This window comes from Phaethon lepturus, unplaced genomic scaffold (assembly GCF_000687285.1).
Source record: "Phaethon lepturus isolate BGI_N335 unplaced genomic scaffold, ASM68728v1 scaffold9576, whole genome shotgun sequence".
NCBI classification, from domain to species: domain Eukaryota; kingdom Metazoa; phylum Chordata; class Aves; order Phaethontiformes; family Phaethontidae; genus Phaethon; species Phaethon lepturus.
This window is the reverse complement of record NW_010544081.1, coordinates 19,359-37,468: the sequence shown is the minus strand read 5'-3', so window position 1 is coordinate 37,468 and position 18,110 is coordinate 19,359. Positions and strand designations below refer to the sequence as shown.

General features: G+C 41.6%; 1 protein-coding gene across 1 annotated transcript in view; it reads right to left on the bottom strand.

Annotated features, from left to right (window-relative positions):
- Positions 1–18,110, bottom strand: part of TBXAS1 (thromboxane A synthase 1 (platelet)) — a gene marked incomplete at its 5' end in the record, with an annotated part of 149,848 nt that overhangs the window by 114,067 nt on the left and 17,671 nt on the right. The window contains one exon of the mRNA XM_010288551.1: positions 12,244–12,340. Within this exon, the coding sequence (XP_010286853.1) occupies positions 12,244–12,340 (97 nt within the window). The remainder of the gene's footprint in view (positions 1–12,243; positions 12,341–18,110) is intronic.

Genomic DNA, 18,110 nt, shown 5'->3' with positions numbered 1-18,110 from the left:
ACAACAAATGGTGCCAAGATATGCGGTTGCTATATAAACAAAGAAGAATTCTCACTAGAGACTAAAATAAGACCTGCCGACTCATTTTTCACTTATGATCTGTAAGATTTATAGCTGTAACACACTGTCAGTCGTAAGGAGCGCATCGTCTCTAAACATCCTTTCCCATGGAGGTTTTACTCTCGCAGGATGAACGTTACGTAGTGTGCGATCACAAGCAAAAAACCAGGACGGCAAAAATTTTTTGCTGAGAACAAACGTACTGGAGTTAATTGGCAGGTTATTTTGCAAAGATCAGAAGACAACTTTCCAGGCTCTGGCCAGAGAACCACTACAAAAACAGCTGCATCAATTTAAAAGGCTACTTCTCCATCAGCTGTTCGCCACCCCCCATCTATTGGAGATTACCACCATTGAAATGGAGCGGGTGGAGAGCCTGTGTGAGCACTCATCATCTGCTTCAGCGCCAAGCCAGCCTGCATAGTTTTGAAAAAGTCCGCATTGATACATAAACTAAGATGGATTAGCTTCTGAGCTGATCCAGATGAGGAATGCTCACATGATCCATTCTGTAGGCCTTGCTGTGGGAATGGTAGATCCAGCTAAGACATCTTAACAAAAGGTTGTTAGCATTGTGCTAACAATATAAGAATATTATCATTATAGATTAAAAAAAAGGAAAAAACCTTTCATATGTTGAAGTTAAAATATAAACATAAAGGCAGGTAAATGGATTAAGCTATCTGAACGAATAACTAAAGAAAGAACTATTCCCGCTATTTTTGAGATGACAATACTACTTTTAAAAGACTTAAAATGAAGAGCAGAGGCTTGCAAAGATTAGTATAATAATGCCGACGTCACATTAACTCTCACTGAAGACGAATGAACTTCACTTGCACATAGACAAGTCCCCAAATATAACTCCTATCACATTAGAAATAAAAAGCTCATCCATGAAAAAAAGAGTTATTTGCTTGCATAATTGTTAATCAAAGGATTCAGAAGTGTGGAAGAAACTGATTTGTAGCCAATGAAGCCTTTAGGAGAAACGATGCCCAGATGCAACCTCTGGCACTGGAAGTCACCACAGCACCAGTTGCTGGAGGTTGAGCTGATAAGCCAGAAGGAATATTACTGTCAGTGTCTGTCTTGCTATTATGCTAGGCTTTTGACTTCGGCTGCTGGCCACCTTTGAAAGAGAACACTCAGCTAGGCTACACAGATCTTAGGCATGATACATGACAACCATTCAAACTATGATATATTGCCATGTCACATCTGTTCCAATGCTCAGTGCTGAACTTAGGCTTCTGGGTAGGTACATGTAAATCACTTCTCTGAGCTGTGAAACATTGCTTGCATAGACCTGAACAGGTTCCTCTACCATGAGATGCTTCAAAAGGAGGTCGTGAGCAGGTGAGTTATCTCCAGAGGTGGATAAGGACATGAAAACAAAGCAAAGTACTGGGTCTCAACCCTGATTGCTCAAGTATGTAGAAAGGCCAACTAGAATGTTGTGATCTGAGCCTATATCAATTCTGGAACAAGTGACAAGCTAATTACTCTTCTCCTAACAAAAGCAGACTGGGAAAGGCAAGAATCAAAGGACATGACACTCTTATGTCAAGAGTAGGAAAACCGGAGAAAACTGTAAACAAAACAAATGATCTACTACTGACAAGTAACAGTTTCAGAAGTCAGAAATGAGGGACTATTGAAAACCCATGCTATTAGACTGAATAAGCTTCAGAAAATATATCCCCACAGCATATGCCCAAAAAAGTAGGATAAGTTCAACTTCCCTTTAAAAAACAACAAATCAACAGAAATCAAAGGTCAGGACCAGCAAAGACCAGCACAAACTGCATCTCCGCTCCACATGTATCATACCTACTCATGACACAGTCAGCTGAGGACAGGATTAGATAAGGAAGCAATACTGTATTTATCAGTCTTAAGATTTCACATATTTTATCCAGCGATAAAATACGTTCTTTAAATAAGGAACAGGGCCCTGGGAATAGATAGTCCTTTCCTGTCTATAAGTGTTGTTTGTCTCCAGCATTGCAGTATAAAAAACAAAAAAGTGCCGCAAAACCAGTAAATAAATAGCCAATGTAAGTTTGATAAAAGATTGGCTTAGAAAGCTGCTTTTGGCCTGAATAGAAAGATATGCTTTCATCCTGTTTTGACTATACTCATACGTTTACCTAACATAATTGGATGTAGTTAATATTGCAGGAGCCTTCAAGCAGCGCACATTTCCCTCATTAGTGGGTTTAAAGCCTTAATGATATCTCCTGTGCTGCAGAAAAGCCCAATGCAGGCTGTAAAAGTGATTGGCAAGTTTCAACAGGAGAAAAACTGGGGGAAGGGTAGGCAAAACCTAATAAAACTCTGATCTTGTTTTCTTCAGCCATTTAAAAAAGGAAATTTTGCAGAATGATAGGAGAGGAAAAAAAAAAAAAGGTGAGGATAAACAAGCCAAAAAAGACAATTTCAAAAGTTGATCTCACAGTAACTCAAAGCAACATGTGAAAGAAACCGGGAGCAGATAGAAAGAGGGAATGTCCCTTCACATACCTGCAACATACCAAGACACATACATACTTAGTCCTACACAAACTTCTTCTGACATAAACCATTGGAGACACACAGAGTATTGTCAAATCAGCATCTTCCTACACCTGCAGCAAAACCACTTCTTTGTGATTTTATTATGCAGCATTTTTTTCCCCACTTTAAGTCTCAATAGTGTTGGCGGGGAAGCCTTGCATCTAAGAAACAGAATGTCACAATATACTATTAACTAAGTACATGCAAAGGGTTTGGGTTTTTGTTGTTTGTTTTGGTTTTGTTGTTGACTAATTTTGACCATTTTCCAGGAACAGAAATTTCACAGACTGGTTTAGTTTCAAAAGAAGCATGATTATGTACAGCTGTATTCAGTATTTCTTAACTGCCTGGAACAATCAGTGAAAGGGAGATTTGCACACATTATCAGCCACTATCATTAGTGCCGTAAAGTACGTAATCTATCCGGTGTTTCCTAAGAGCAGGTATTGAACCAACAATGGCTGCAGTATAATAGCATAAAGAACGAGCATTAAAAACAAACAAAACAACACAGCAACCCTAGTCATTTCTCAACACCAGATTGTCCTTGTGTTTTTGTTCCCTTATGGTTTTGCAAACCATTTTTATATGTATAAGCGTGAAGAGTGAAGAATTAAAAATGTAAATTCCATCAACACGCAATTTTGCAGTCTTCACAGGGGAAGAGGTAGCAGGATACCATGGTGATGGCAGCACTGCAGCCCATTAATAAACCACGGAAAGACTCGGGGATAGATTCAAATACTTAGACCCATGCTGAAAAATAACTCACTTCATTATAAATCCTGTAAAAGATGACTGTGCATCTCAACATCAGCCGTGGTCTCAACCAACTGATTCATCATGTCTTGATGGGGGACAAGGGAAGAGGAAACTTGTTTCTAAGCCTTCTAGCCTCCTTACATTCAATTGCATTGCTTTTATATTGCCAAGGTTTATGGCCCATAGCATCTGAAAACAGATAACCCATGTCTGGAAAAGAGAAAATGTGGAAAGTTTTTATTTTGTATTCCATCTGTGTATAACCCATCTGTTTCCACCATCACTGCTAGCCCTTCACGCAGGAGGGATCAGCCGGTTTTATTTGCTGTCTTACCTGGAAATGTGACAAATACTATTGTTTGCTTACTCAATTAGAGATTCATAAATCTTAAGCAAGCAAATTCACGTGATCTACCTGGACAACAATGTGCCAGTTAAAATAGCACACTTACAAGTGTGACTTTCTCCAAGCCCAACTACGGTCTGACCATCACTGCTGGGGATATGCTGACCTCTTGCAGGAGCGCTTCCTCCCGCCACAACAACACAGAAAACCTTCCTGAAAGAGCAAACCATCTATGTAACCGCTCAAAGGAAACAAAACATCAGTTAGAGGGTCTCCTCTTTACAGAGGGTCTTTCCAAGTCAGTCAACCAGACCATCCTCAAACTAATTGGACTTGACTATAGTCAACAGCTTTAGACTGATCGCTCCTAAGCCATTCTGTTGCACTCCAAACTACTGTTATCGGTATCTTCCTAAACTTTCAGAAGTCTTTATCAAATACTTAAAGGTAGGACAAGAGACTGTGTGATCCCTCTTTACCATCTGAGGCACAGAAAAACAAAGGCTCCTATTTAACGGAACGTCGCCATTCTAGACAGGTTATTAATAAACATAGTTCAGTAAATACACACTCATGGCCCACTAAATTACATGAGACATAAGAATGAAGTAAATGTTAACGTCTTTTTATGAATAGCAGTCAGCAGAGGCGCACGCCAGGTGTTCAAGGCAAGTACAAATGAGCTTTCCCACTTTGCAGGACAGAGATTTCACCTGGTTTCCTGCTCTGAATTAGAATTACAAATAAAAATTACAAACTTGAGACAAGATAATCCTCAAAACACATTCAAGTGAATCTGATAATATTAACTTTACTACTTTAGGTTTCCTTTAAATATTTCAAAATAGAAAGTTACTTCAAAGGAAAAAAAAAAGAACTTTTCAATAGAACTTTTTCCTCTACATTTCTGAAGTTTCTTTTAAGAACAAACAAAAAAACCTCCCACTGCAACTATTTGAATTAACAGATAAACCAAATCCCAACCCTTTGCCATCAGTTCTGAAGCACTAACATTCACTAATGATAATGTTCAGCTAGAAATTCCCAACATACTCTTTTACATTTGTTAAGGTGACAAAGCTCTTCCTAAATGATTTGCCCTTGTGAACACAGGAATTCTGTACCAAAGCCAAAAACTGAGCTCAGAGCTCCTAAATCCCAACCTAGAGCCCTAATCACAAAAGCAGACTTCATCTCACTCTGATTCAGAGGATCAGGTGGTTCCCAGAACACGGTCTACTAATATGGCAAGTCTTTCTCTAAGGCTAACCGAAGCCAAAGTCTGATTAATTTTACAGTCAATAGCAGTGATCATTTGACAACGTTAGTTTTGTGCTATTAGCTTCAGCATATGGGGAATACGCGGCAATTTGTTGTGCATGCATAAAAAGACATACACAGTCTGAAAGAAATGACCCCCTCAATATTTATTATTTTAATTTTAAAGTGTCTATTGCAAGCATATGCACTGCTACTTTAAAACATTTAAACAAAACTGGATTTAATTGCTCAGAAAAATTAACCAGCAAGCTCTGAAAGCAAAAAGGGGAAAGAAAAAAGAAACCCAGAATTAAAAGCTATTTTACCAGGTAAAGAAGGCAGCAAAATAGTTGCATATACATTGACCAAGCTAGAAAGGTATCCTAGTATGTCTAGAAGACAGCCAATGAAGGCACACTGGGGAAAGCAAACAGATACATCATTATGGTTGTTGAGCCCTAGGAGCTCCTGCTCCCGCACAGCCCAGTGAGAACCATCAGGTCAAAGCAAGGGTAAGAGCCCTCGCCCAAAGTACCTTTCCTTATTTAAAAAAAAAAAAAAAAAAAAATCACTCTGGCACCTGGGCTCACATGGCTGTACAACAGCACCCACAATTATGCAAACAAATTAATATTAAACAGTTAAATGCTATACAGCCAAACGCATTCCCTGCTAGCATAATTCATTTTCTATAATGATGCTGTACCAGTCAAGACTTCAAACCAACTATGATCTAGCAGCTGTAGAAAACTGCTAGGTAAAAAAGTAAATCTTAATAAATTCACTGCTTGGACACCTTTTCACTTATCCTTGTAAGGCACAGAATGATTTTTGGAAGCACTGAATATTCTCAGCTCAATGAGACTGAGGCTTATTGTACATGTGGCAGGATCGACACTTGCTTGAATTTGTCCTAGAAAGGGAGAGAGGGATGGAGGAAGGGAGGGAGGGAGGGAGGGAGGGAGGAGAGAACATCGCAGCTCTGTATCTCAAAGAACCGGGTGTTCAAGGCACGGCCTGCCATCAGCTGTGACGGCTTTGCTGCATCAGGGACTGAAATGTCACCATGGCATGTACAAAGAGGCACATTTTGTGAAGTTTCCATAAGAAGATATGGCACAATTGACGTCTGCAAGACTCTAGTGAGGACTAGAAATTCAGCATCTCTTCAAATCACAAAGAGATCCCAAATCAGTATGTGTGCATCTGTATGCATCCGTAGATGTATACAAATACGCACGCATGCACACATGCAGGTGTAACACCTAATCCCAGGACATATTGGCTCCAGAAGTGCAGTCACCTTCCATGTCCTATGTGAACACAACAAAAACTAAGATGAAACATGATGAAGGAATGGGAAAATGAAAAAAAAACATATCTAAAAAGACTGGGACAGTGAACAAATTTAAAAGCATGTTCCTTCCCTCTGCTGCCACAAAAAACAGCTTTTTTTTTTTAAAACTAAATATCACAATCAAATTATTAGCACACACTGGAATATCACTTGTGTACCAAACTATCCCACTGAACAGTCATTTTAAAGGGCGGAAAAATGAAGATCTCATGATATATATTTCACCATTTTTTCTCATTTGTTTGAATCATTTTCCAAATATTGACTTACTCGCTGTCACACTGCGTGTCACAAGTGCTCCAAACCACACGCCCATGCGAAGGTGAGCCTCCAACAAAGCACACTCAACATCTGTTTACAAACTGAGTTCATCACACTTTGCAACAATAATTTGGAAATAAACTAAGAAATTCCCATGAAAGGATGATGATGGTGGCATTGACACAACCAGAAAAAATCCTAGAATGTTTAATTTGAAGGAAAAACAACCTCCACATTTCTAAACCAAACAACCAAGGGTACAGAGTCAAGATAGCATCTATATGTAACTTTTGGCAACAAACACAATTTTTCATTCCTTAACTATTTTTACATTACAGGTCTTCAAATGAATATGTTAGTGGGTTTATTTTTCAAAACAAAAACCATATTTGTGAGGGACTGAAGAAACAGCCCAGCCCATAAGATGGATCAGACCGTGGGTTTGGATACACAACTGAATTACCACTGTTTACCGAACGACAGCACATCAGCAGGGCATTGCCTGTATTCTAAAAATCAAGGCAGAAGGCATCAAGTAAGACCTTGCACAAGACACATGTGTGACCCTTTACTTGCAAAAGGTCAAGAACACGCACGCACACGTGTCAGCTCCCGCAGCAGTACACTGAGCCGTTTGAAGCCAGTTGTGCATCCCAGCCCCGCTCTGGATGGGGCAATCGCTATCAGTCGGTGTAAGGTCATCTGAAGGTAATGGAAGTATGCTGATTTATGCTGGTTGAGGGCTTGACCCAAAATTCACAGAATTATAGGATGGTTGAGGTTGGAAGGGACCTCTGGAGGGTATCTTGTATCAAATTTGGATAGACCTTTTGATAGAGCAATATACAGACAATTTTCTTGCCGGTACTGTGTCCCCTAGCAAGAGACCAGAAAAAACAGCCGATGCAGGGGTATGTCAGCCATCCTGAACCACACCTGAACAAGATGCGGAACATAGGCTCCTTCATATTTGGTGGTTGTGTTTTATCTGTATAACGCCACAGGTAGGCCTGAAGCTTTACAGATTTAACAAAATAAAGACAAAGCCAACAGCTTAAATTCTGCATGTGGAAAAAAAAAATCATATCCCATCTAGATGAACTAGGAGAGGAGGAAGGAGAAGGATAGACAAGCAAAAAGAAAAGAAGCTCAGGCAACTCACTTCTCCTTCAAGAGGGATACAAGGAATTTGAACTGCCATGTTACATCAACTTCCATGCTACTTTTTTGTTCTTACTTTTACCACTTCATTATTATTTGTTGTTAATCCATTGTTACTTTTTCCACTGTAGCAGCAAAGCTCCTGACGAGAAAACAGTGATGGAATTAGTGCAGATTTTTGTATTTAAAAATGTCACCCTTCTCCAGCTGATTGGAATGCAAACTTGAGGATTTGGTCTGGATCAACTACTAGTTTCCACTTGGGATAACCACATGAGTCCTGGCAGAGCACTGACTCCAGCAGTGTGGCAAACCTTGACTAGCCAGTACCTACCTTTGCCTTAGGGCTCACTGATCCACATTTTTAGCAAATACTTGGGTCTACAACTTCTGAATCATTTAAATTATGTGCAAGGTAATGTCTCTCTTCACAGTGCTCCATCTTAACATTCTTCTCCTACATTTTTAAAAGTACACTTTAATGATTCTCAGTACTAATTCAAAAACAAATTTTCAACGCAGAAATAAAAAACAATCTGAAAACAGATTATGTATCATCATCCTGCATGGCAGAATGCAACAAACACCATAAACCTAACTCACTCACAACACAGTAATGCAGCTTAAAATGTTCTTAGTGCTCTTAAAAGAAAACTTCTATTCAATAGACGACTTACCACAGTTGTGAGAAAAAGGTATCATTTACTGCAGCACAGCCCTGCCTAGGATGCTGGCTGAGGTTTCCATGGTTAACCTAAATTAAAATCAATTCCATATTTTTTGGCAGAAGGTCTATAAGCTAATTTTCATCTTTTCTTTTTAACTATAATTAAAAACATAGGGAAAAGGCTTCATATGCCTCAAGTACGAAGGTACATTACAGTAGAGACTTTTGGTTTTAAATGGCTACAATGCTTACCTTCATCAAGTCAAAATTAAGTGGGGAAAGTAAAATGTTATTATTGCCTTCCTGTGATTATACAGTTAACAGTAACTATACCCCATGCTTACAGGGGAATAACACCCTGTGTGCTAGACTTGGTTGCTTGTTCTAAAAGGAAGTGAACCTTAATGCAGATTTGATCTGCCATCACCATACAATTCTGTCGCAAGAATTACTAATCAGTAACTCAGAAACAACAGAAGAGGGCAAGGGAACCTAAACAGCTTTTACAGCAGTATTTGAAAGATATTAATAACAAAGATGTGAAATGTATAATATCAAGGGGAAACATACTTGCATAAAATGAACAGTAGTTTGGCTCTCATTCACATGCAAAATCTGCTTTGTCTATATAATAGTGAGCAGATAGGTTCAATGTGTAAAAAGTGTACAAGTGGTTCAGGTCTCTCTGGATATGGAGGTAAGACTTCAAAAGAGTCTTCTCTGAAGATTAAAATCACCCTGATTCCATAAAGGTCTTCTGATGACTTCCCAGTAAGCAGCCCACAAGTGCACAATCCCAGATTAAGGTCATTCTTCTTACAAGCACTCAAAGGCGTGACATCACATTATAGACAGCTTTAATAAACTCTCAGAGCTCATCGAATCATCATCTTATCTGCTTCTGTCTATCAAGTACATCCACTGTTTGCAATCCTTCACAAGTTCAATTTCCCATTGTTTCTTACTCTAATATATACATATTCTAAGATTAACTGACAAAGTAGCAAAATAAACATGGAATATAAACTTTTTCTACACTTAGGTTTTAGAATTAGTCCTGCACATCCTGCAACTCAGTGACAATTTGTCAATATACGATTGCTACAACTGCTACAGAATGTGATGAATAATCTCTCTTTGTGGCATTCTGAGTCAGATAACTCACATTTCACCTCTGGTGGATGAGGTACAAATCTTGATTTTGGAAATGCATTTGGGGAGGTGGAGAAGAAAAGTATAGTGGGTTTTCCCAAGGTCTGTTCAAACCCAGTGGTCTCGTCCCCGTTCCCATCCTTCTCACCCTTAAAGACTGGGACTCTAAGCTAAAAAAAAAGGCTATGGAATGAAATAATGAGCATATGCCATGTCTGGACTGAAAAACATTAGCCTAGCTTTGTGAACAGCACTGACTCCAAAGTCAATTCTATAATCACTCATCAGTAGACCATTTGGGGAAAGAATGGGTAAAATAAGGTAGGGGGATCTATTCTGTGTTTGGAATTCTCCACTAGCAAACAGAAACCCTCCACGTAAGAGGAGCTTGCTTTGAGTAATTTTAAAATATACAAACAGAAGCAACCCTATTAAAAGTCTTAAAATTACTTGTATTCAGCCAATATGAGAAGAAAGAATTCTATTACTTAGAAAGTGCTTTTCTCGCTCTCGCCATTACACCTTTACTCACATACAACCCAAATCACATCTGAATAAATTTCACTGGTCTTCATTACATACCACCCAGCATTATTTATTTTCATATAGAATCATTAGTGTATGGGAGAGCCGAACACTTCACCAGGAGAGCTGATCGTGAACTGAAGAGAAGAGGCAGCTTCCAGTGTGAAAATTCAAGAGGGGAAAGAGATCCCTGTGGTAGCTGTGGAAGGACCTGGAAACAGAAGGCTGCTTATCTTCAGTAAGTGAAAAGCAATGGCTGCAAGACAGGGAACAAAGTGGAAAGTGAGGAATAGCAATGCTCAAGGATTGCAGCGGATAGATTGTTCATAGAACAAGCAGATAAAAGCATGTAAGATGAAGCAAGTTCATCTGAATTAGACTCATGGGCATTAAGCAAGCCAGAAATAGCAACAGTGCACAGCAGGGAAACTGTTCATTTTGTTAAAGAGAGGGCTAGGAGTTAAATTTTCTCATCAGCCACAGGCTTTCTGGTTAGTGGCAGCGATGTCACTCAGTCTGTGCCTCAGTGCCTCATCGATAAACCAGGATGTTGTGCAGAAAAGCCACAAATGGTTCAGGGGACAGTCAAGGAATAAGGGGAAGATATGAGCCTACACAGACAGCTATATCCAACAGGTCCCTGACGAAGGAAAAAAGGGAGAGAGAGAGAGAGACTGGCTATAGGGACCTGACCTACCTGAATTTTAGAGAGGAAGAAAAATGTTACAGACCATGACAAATGGATGTACAACCACAAGAGAGGTAAACCTCTCACCATAAAGGCCTGGAAAGAAAGAAGAATTTTGACAAATGAGAAGGGTGACAATGCACAGGCAGAAATATTCAAATGACAAGGCTGACTACAATTAAGAGCAGAACAAGTATCTGAATGTATCCTCAAAGGAATGCTCTCTAGTTTCAGGGAGGTGTTATTTGTGCACCAGCTACTGCTGTGAATAGTGGGTACAGTCTAATCCTATCAAATATAGAGGAGAAAAGCATGGGAAAGTTATAGACAGGAAGAAATAGGGTTTCTGCTTAGTGGTTGAAGAAGGGAAGAGGTGGGAAATTCCTTCAAATCTAGAGAAAATGGGGAAAAGACCCTTGTCACACACAACGACTTCAGCCTACAAAACTTGCATACTGGGATGCTTCCATTCAGGTGTGAGTTATAGGCAGAACTGAGGGCGGCTGGTACAAGTAGTTACTAAATAAGATACAGATAGTCACCAGATGAACCTCACGTACCAAAAGAGACAAGCAAAGGAGCCAAGCAGTCTGCAAACAGACTGTCTCGTTGCAGAGAGGATCAGAGGGGCAGAGGAGACAGACAGCTGATCAGAGATGAAATTTTCCCCGAGGGCAGAAACAACCCTCGTGCGTACACGAGAGTTTGAGCAGGTCTGAGCATACGAAGGGGCCAGGAGGAAGCAGGGAATGGTTGGCACTGAGGCAGCGTGAGGTCACAGTGACAGTATTTCCTTGTAAAACACTGACGAACTGCCAGAAATCTTTACTATCCCTCTGGCCATTCCCCTCTCATTAGTTCTTCTCACCAGTACTTGAAAAAGAGCTTTTTAATATATAAGCATGTAACCAACAGCATTTGTATAAGTCCTTGCTAACTCCAACTTCATTCTGTGCTATTTATTATTTTCAGAGTGATAAGTATGACAAAGCAACATACATTAGTCCCTGTCCCAAGCAGTCTGCTCCTGCCCTAGAAAGTCTAAAAGCACAAAATAGACCACGGGTGGGAGAAAGCAAATAATACTGTCCCCATGTTACAGACTGAGAACCAAAGAAGATTGAGAACCAGCTAGTAAGTGATTCTCACAGGATTTCACAGGAGGTCAATGGCAAAACTGGATATCAAAATCCTCTCTCCTCAGCATCTACCTGGTGCCTCAATCACAAGGGCAATGCATCTCTTTTAAGGACATCCTCCTTCATCCTCAGAGTGTCCTGGTAACAGGAGTCTTTGATTGAATGTGTATATTGAGTTCATATAGCTTTAAGTCTTACTGAACCATGTTGTACTTTTTCCTCTCTATTTCCAGCCATTTTCAGTCTGAGCTCAAATTAACAGTACTACCAGCTCCATCCACAATGGCAACCTTCTTATCTACTCACAGTTCTGTTGGTGAAGTTATTGAAGTCTGTCACTAATATTTGCTTGATCATCTCTGGTGTGGAGACCACCACAAACATCTGGCGACCAATATAATACCTACAAAGAAAGAAAGTAGAGAGTCATTTTAGCAAATAATGACCACCAGAGAACCTTCTCCTTCCCTAAAATACCTTTTCTGGCTTGAAAATGCTTGCCATGAACAAATACCACGGAAAACATATTCCCTTGGGTAAAGCAGTATCTTTCCCCATGCCTCTCAACTATTAAGTTAGGATGCATGGTCCTGAAATTTAAAGGAAACAGCTTAAAACCTTTTACTGATTAATCAATACTCAGCCAACACTTTAACGTAAAGGTTTACACACTCCGTGCTCACTCTGAATTCTGTACAAAGTGACGTAGTATCACTAAACCGAACTACAGAGGGCAAAAACATTAGAAACCAACAACCCAAACAATCACGAAAGACCAACAAAATCGATCATCCTGCAGTTAACAACATGAAATGTCTCTCCACGGCAAAGCCCTGTAGGCAATGAGCCTTTCCAGAAGTTCCTCCAGAGTGGCTGCAGTCAAGGCACATTTCCGCCGCTTCTACTAGCACTGGAACCAAGTGCGTGCCAGACCCCGGGCTCTGCATCACCATGAACATAACCATCTAATGGATACCATCTGAACCTTACATTACACCAATGGGGGGGGGAAGAAAAAGGAAAAAAAAAAAAAAAAGGTTCACCAAGTATAAAGGAATTAATAAAACTTTAGAAGAAGACTGGCTGATAGTGCTCTCTCACGGTCTGCTAGTACACCCTCTATCTCCCTGCTCGCAGTTTAATCCGATCTCGTGGAGCCCACCCCTGTCCTTGAGGGGACTTCACACCACTGCGGATGCCGCAGAGGTGCTGGGACCCACCCCAGCTCCCAGGGGTGCAGAGCTCCCTTCTCCAGCAGCATTCCCCCCGGGGCCCACGGGTGCTCCGTGCTTGGCTGCTCTGCAGGGGCGGGAAGAGGCACCACCAGCAAGCAGAGGCTGCCGGCAGCCCCCACCTTTGCCGATTGCTGGACCAGAAAGACTATGCAGGCGACGCTGCCTTTGCTCTGCCAGGAGAGAGGAAGAGGAGGCTGGAGGCAGGCACAGGAGGGCCAGGCAGCTCAGAGCACATCACAAGAGCAATACCACACATGCTGCAATACCACAGTAATATCGACGCCTGATCATTTCGGTATGATATAGCTTAGTATCAGTATATCGCTTATCACCTGTCTACATTGCAGCAACAGAACAGACAAGCAAACCCTGGGCTAAATTAAATTTAGTAACCGGAGGTTCCCATGGCAATGAAGCTGCAGCAGCACTGATTTCACAAGGGCAAACAAGTCAGACAAATACCTTGATTCCAAAGCAGGGTTTCAGAGCCCACCTTGACCCCCGTACCACCAAAACTCATAACAAACAAATGGCAGAGAAGAACAAGAAAATAGTTTTCTTCAGGACGAAGAGATGTTCTTTTCTTCTTTGGCGGGTTTCCAGAGGGAACCGTTATTTTGCAAATCCAACCCACAGGCTCCACTTGAACCTTAGATACAGGTGGTACATTCTATTAAAATAAACCTTCTTCACCTCTCCCAGTTTGCTAAACCACAGCAAAGCAACTATCTGTTAATGGTCAAACCTTTCTTCAGAATCCTAACAGGTGCCAAACAAAGATCTGAGACCTCATTTTAAAGAGTGCTTTGATCACAGTCTTTGGCAAAAGAGGATAATGCCCTACATGCCCCTTCCGCATGTACTTTGGACAATTTCTCTGGCATCAGAGGGGCACAGCAAGCTCCCAAGGCAAAGACCCGTGCAGCTCCAAACCTACCCAGGATGATCAGCCATGAATAGTGACCTTTCACACTCACACCTTGTTTTTCTCTTCCCCTCCCCAAGTTTATCGAGTTCCTTGTCTCATTTAATGGTTAGTGATTGATGGTCCTCCAACACACCGCTTGTCACAGGGACCAAATCCCTAACACCAGATTCCAAATCTGAATCGGAAGCTGATTACGCCTGCCCAGATGGCTTAACTCTGACCACCATGAGGCACCACATGGTACACCATGCAAAGCACATGCGTGTCTGCGTCAGAAAGACACTTCAAGTTTATTTCAAACTTGGTAAGGTGCAGAGCTCCAGCTCCAGCCTACTGGAATAACAGGATGGTACTCACTGTCAGAGTCCTTATGTCTCAGTGCAGTTCATTCAGGACTAAAATTTGGGACAGGAGCATCTCGTACTCAAGCTGCTTTTGTGAGAAAGTGACTCACAAGCCAAGCTTACGCAAACAAATCTATTCATCCTCCTCCAACTCAGACCAGTCACCCGAACTCTCAATTCTGCTTCCACAGCCAAGCTCTTTCTTTTTTATTTACTCTAACTTTCTACGTACAGGCACCTGTTTTCCCCTTTCCTTACCCAGTTATAAATAAGGGCAGAGAAGGAGGGGGAAAAAATCCCTTAAATTTACTAGATTGAAAATACTGGGAAAGTATTTTAAGTTGCTTTTTAGGCAAAGTTCTGCTTGCTTTTAAGGAATGAGTGCTGTAAAGTGCACACAAACTACCATCTTTTATTGTATCCCAAACAGCAAAAGCTCTCTTCCTGGCTTTTTTCCATTCTCCTACTTTCTGTATATAATTTTTCTAACCTTTTCTAAGACACAAAAAGAAGAGTGTGTGCATGGACATGCTTTGGAAGTCAAAATCCACAGGCTAGGAGCATGACTTCCATGATCTTCCCCTGAAGTTAAGGAAAAATTACAAGTAGAGCTAAGCATGAAACAAGATCATCTGAGTTATTTCATTTAGCAAACACAGGTTCAGAACCTGCAAAGCCACCAGAAAGATGCTTAATGGAGTTTTAACATGTTTAAAGCCCTTTGCAGGTTCAAGGTCTTGATCATAATCCAAGAGGATATCTTCCAACTAGTTTGTTGTTTTTTTTACTTGTTCCAAAGTGGCAAGTGAAAGATAAAATCCTTCTGAACAATAATCTATTCTTCTCAAGAAAATAACACATTCACCCCACCATGTAACTTCATTTTGGTTCTGTATTACTACATGAGGATATCACCACTCTCACATAGACTTAGATTTATTATTGAACAAAAGCCGATATTCTTGTCAGATTTTAATAAATAACAGTTTAGAAAAACAAAAGCCTCCCGGCAAGTGCATTACAAATGGATTCATGAATAATTTAGGACAGCACTTTTTATTAACTTTCTCTAGGTTAATCTTTTCACAGGGCTTGTCCACACACAAAAGTCCTACTTTTAACTACAGTACACTGCTTGACCCAACCCTTTGTAATATTTTCCTGTAGGCCATTCAGGGTGTAATGCAAATGCTCGGGCCTATCTAGCTCACTCCTGCACAGAACCAAGAACGTGTGAATGTAGTACGGCATCCTCAGAGCAACGCAACTCTGTCCACATGGGAATCTGTTGCAACGCTGCCATACCAGTAAAAATAAATTTCATGACCCACACATGAGTAATTTTCCTGTGTAGACGAGGCTTCAGTTATTTAAGTTACGCTGTTGAAGCATTTTCTATTAAATTTCAGTTTAAACAGCAGCCCTCCAAAATAGAGAAAAAAAATCCACATTTTTAGACCAGCAGCTTTAGCTCTGTTGGAAGGTGAGACAGGAAAGGCCTGGCACCAGTACATCAACAGCCTGAGGACAGCATTAGCTTCCTCCAGCAGATGAAAGGGCAGATGACAAGCCACCGCCCCAGCGGGATGCTGGTGCAGACGCAGGCAGCCTTGCGCTGCGCCAGCCCCAGGAGGGCCAGGCAAAAAGTTTTTCTTCGGCGTTCAACGGAGGGCATAGCTCTACTCCCAGAAGTTGGCGAAAAGGCAGGCTGCCCTCCAGCACGTTTACCAAAGCGCCTGCAGGTCAAGGGGGTGGTTACGTGTTAGTATATTGCGCACAGGAGGTTAGTCTGCATCCAGAGCGTGTTAATTACTGAAGAGGCTACAAACACCCGCCACACTCAACTGCGTTAGTTTAGTTTGCAAGAGCAGAGAAGCACCACTCTTACAGCAATTAATGAAGAGGACAGAGACTTCTGTGTTCAGGTTTCACCCAAGTCGTTGCGGTCCTCTTCGCAATGATTTAGTCATTTAGTAAACGCATCTTTTCTTTTACCCACAAGAATAAGCGGCAATTCGGCAACGATTTCTGCTGTTTTGCGTGTGCACCATCATTGCTTTCTGCAGAGACGTGGCCCGGGTGTCTCAACCCACACGTCGTGCCTGCTGTAGCCACGGCCACAGAAGTTACCCCACGGAGGTAAGGGATGCCTGCCAAGTCCAACAACGAGCTCAGGTAGAAGCAGCGAGACAAGAGGCGCATTGGCCTGCCCAGTCCCTCCTGCGACACCCGAGCACGCCATCTCCCTTTCCAGGGTTTGCCAGGGACCCCCAGGAACGCAGATTTCTGTTCGCAGGCGACGTAGCAGATCAATCAGCTACTTTTAATTTCAAGGACTAATTCAGCATTACCCTTTCTCTGCCCCCAGGATTGTTCTGGCCACGCGGCACGGTCACCGGCTGCTGACAGCATCCCCCGGGTCCCGCGCCACGGACGTGCTCTCCGAGCAGAGCTCGCAGCAGCGCTGCCTCGCGGCGCAGGAAAAGAGGGAGTGCGCGGGCAGTACATCACGGCAGAGGGCCATATGTTTTTGTATAACACCCGTGTGGGAAACACCTGCAACCCTTTCACCTTGTTTATAGTGCTGCTGTCAATTCACAGAAGACTTTGATCTCCCTATCTATTATCAGTCCCGTGTATTACAAACACATCACATTAATCATAAAACACATATATGCTGTTAGGCAATAAACAAGGCTTTGTTTTCTATGCTGCAGCCTGGCAAAGTACACAAAGATCATCTGGAAAGCTAAATGAAAACAGAAAATTTTATTATCTCTATCTTCCTCAGGGAAGAGCGAAGAACAAAGAACAAAAAAAGAAAAAGGAAAAAAGGAGAGGTATGCAAAGACACAAAGGTACAGGGGAAAAGGCTAATTTTCTTCGGAGACATTTGCTTAAAAAAAAAAAAAAAAAAAAGAGTTCCTCAATCACTTTGCCTCTTTTGTTTAGAGACACCCATTCACTGCAGGCAGAAAAATGCAAAAAAAAATATCACGCTGCTTGTTTAAAATAGGACTGAAGCCTGGTGTTATTTGCTTAATTATTCCAGAGGTCAGAAAATTGATTTGGCATGAGCACCGTCCCCTTCCAGCTCTTGCAGGCAGTTCAGACCCTGTAAGACTGAGCCACACGTAACGAACGGCTGCAAAGCCCAAACACAGTCTTCATGGAAAGGATTACTTTGGGCTGAGAGGAAAGGAAAGGAGGGGACAAAATATTGCCAGGTACCATGAGTCCCGTTATTATTTGTGTTATATTAGCAACTAGAGGCCTCCAAGGTCCCCGGGCACTAATTTGGCAGGAGTTATACATAAGTAGAAGGTTTATTTTAGGCCTGTGGAGCCTACAATTGAAACAGCCTGGCGTGACAAACAGTGGGGAAAAGAAACATCATCCTCCATTTTCCACCTGAAGGGCTGGGGGACAGGCAGGTATGGAGTTATTATTTGTGTTATATTAGCAACTAGAGGCCTCCAAGGTCCCCGGGCACTAATTTGGCAGGAGTTATACATAAGTAGAAGGTTTATTTTAGGCCTGTGGAGCCTACAATTGAAACAGCCTGGCGTGACAAACAGTGGGGAAAAGAAACATCATCCTCCATTTTCCACCTGAAGGGCTGGGGGACAGGCAGGTATGGAGGAGCCAGGAATTGCCAGCAACCAC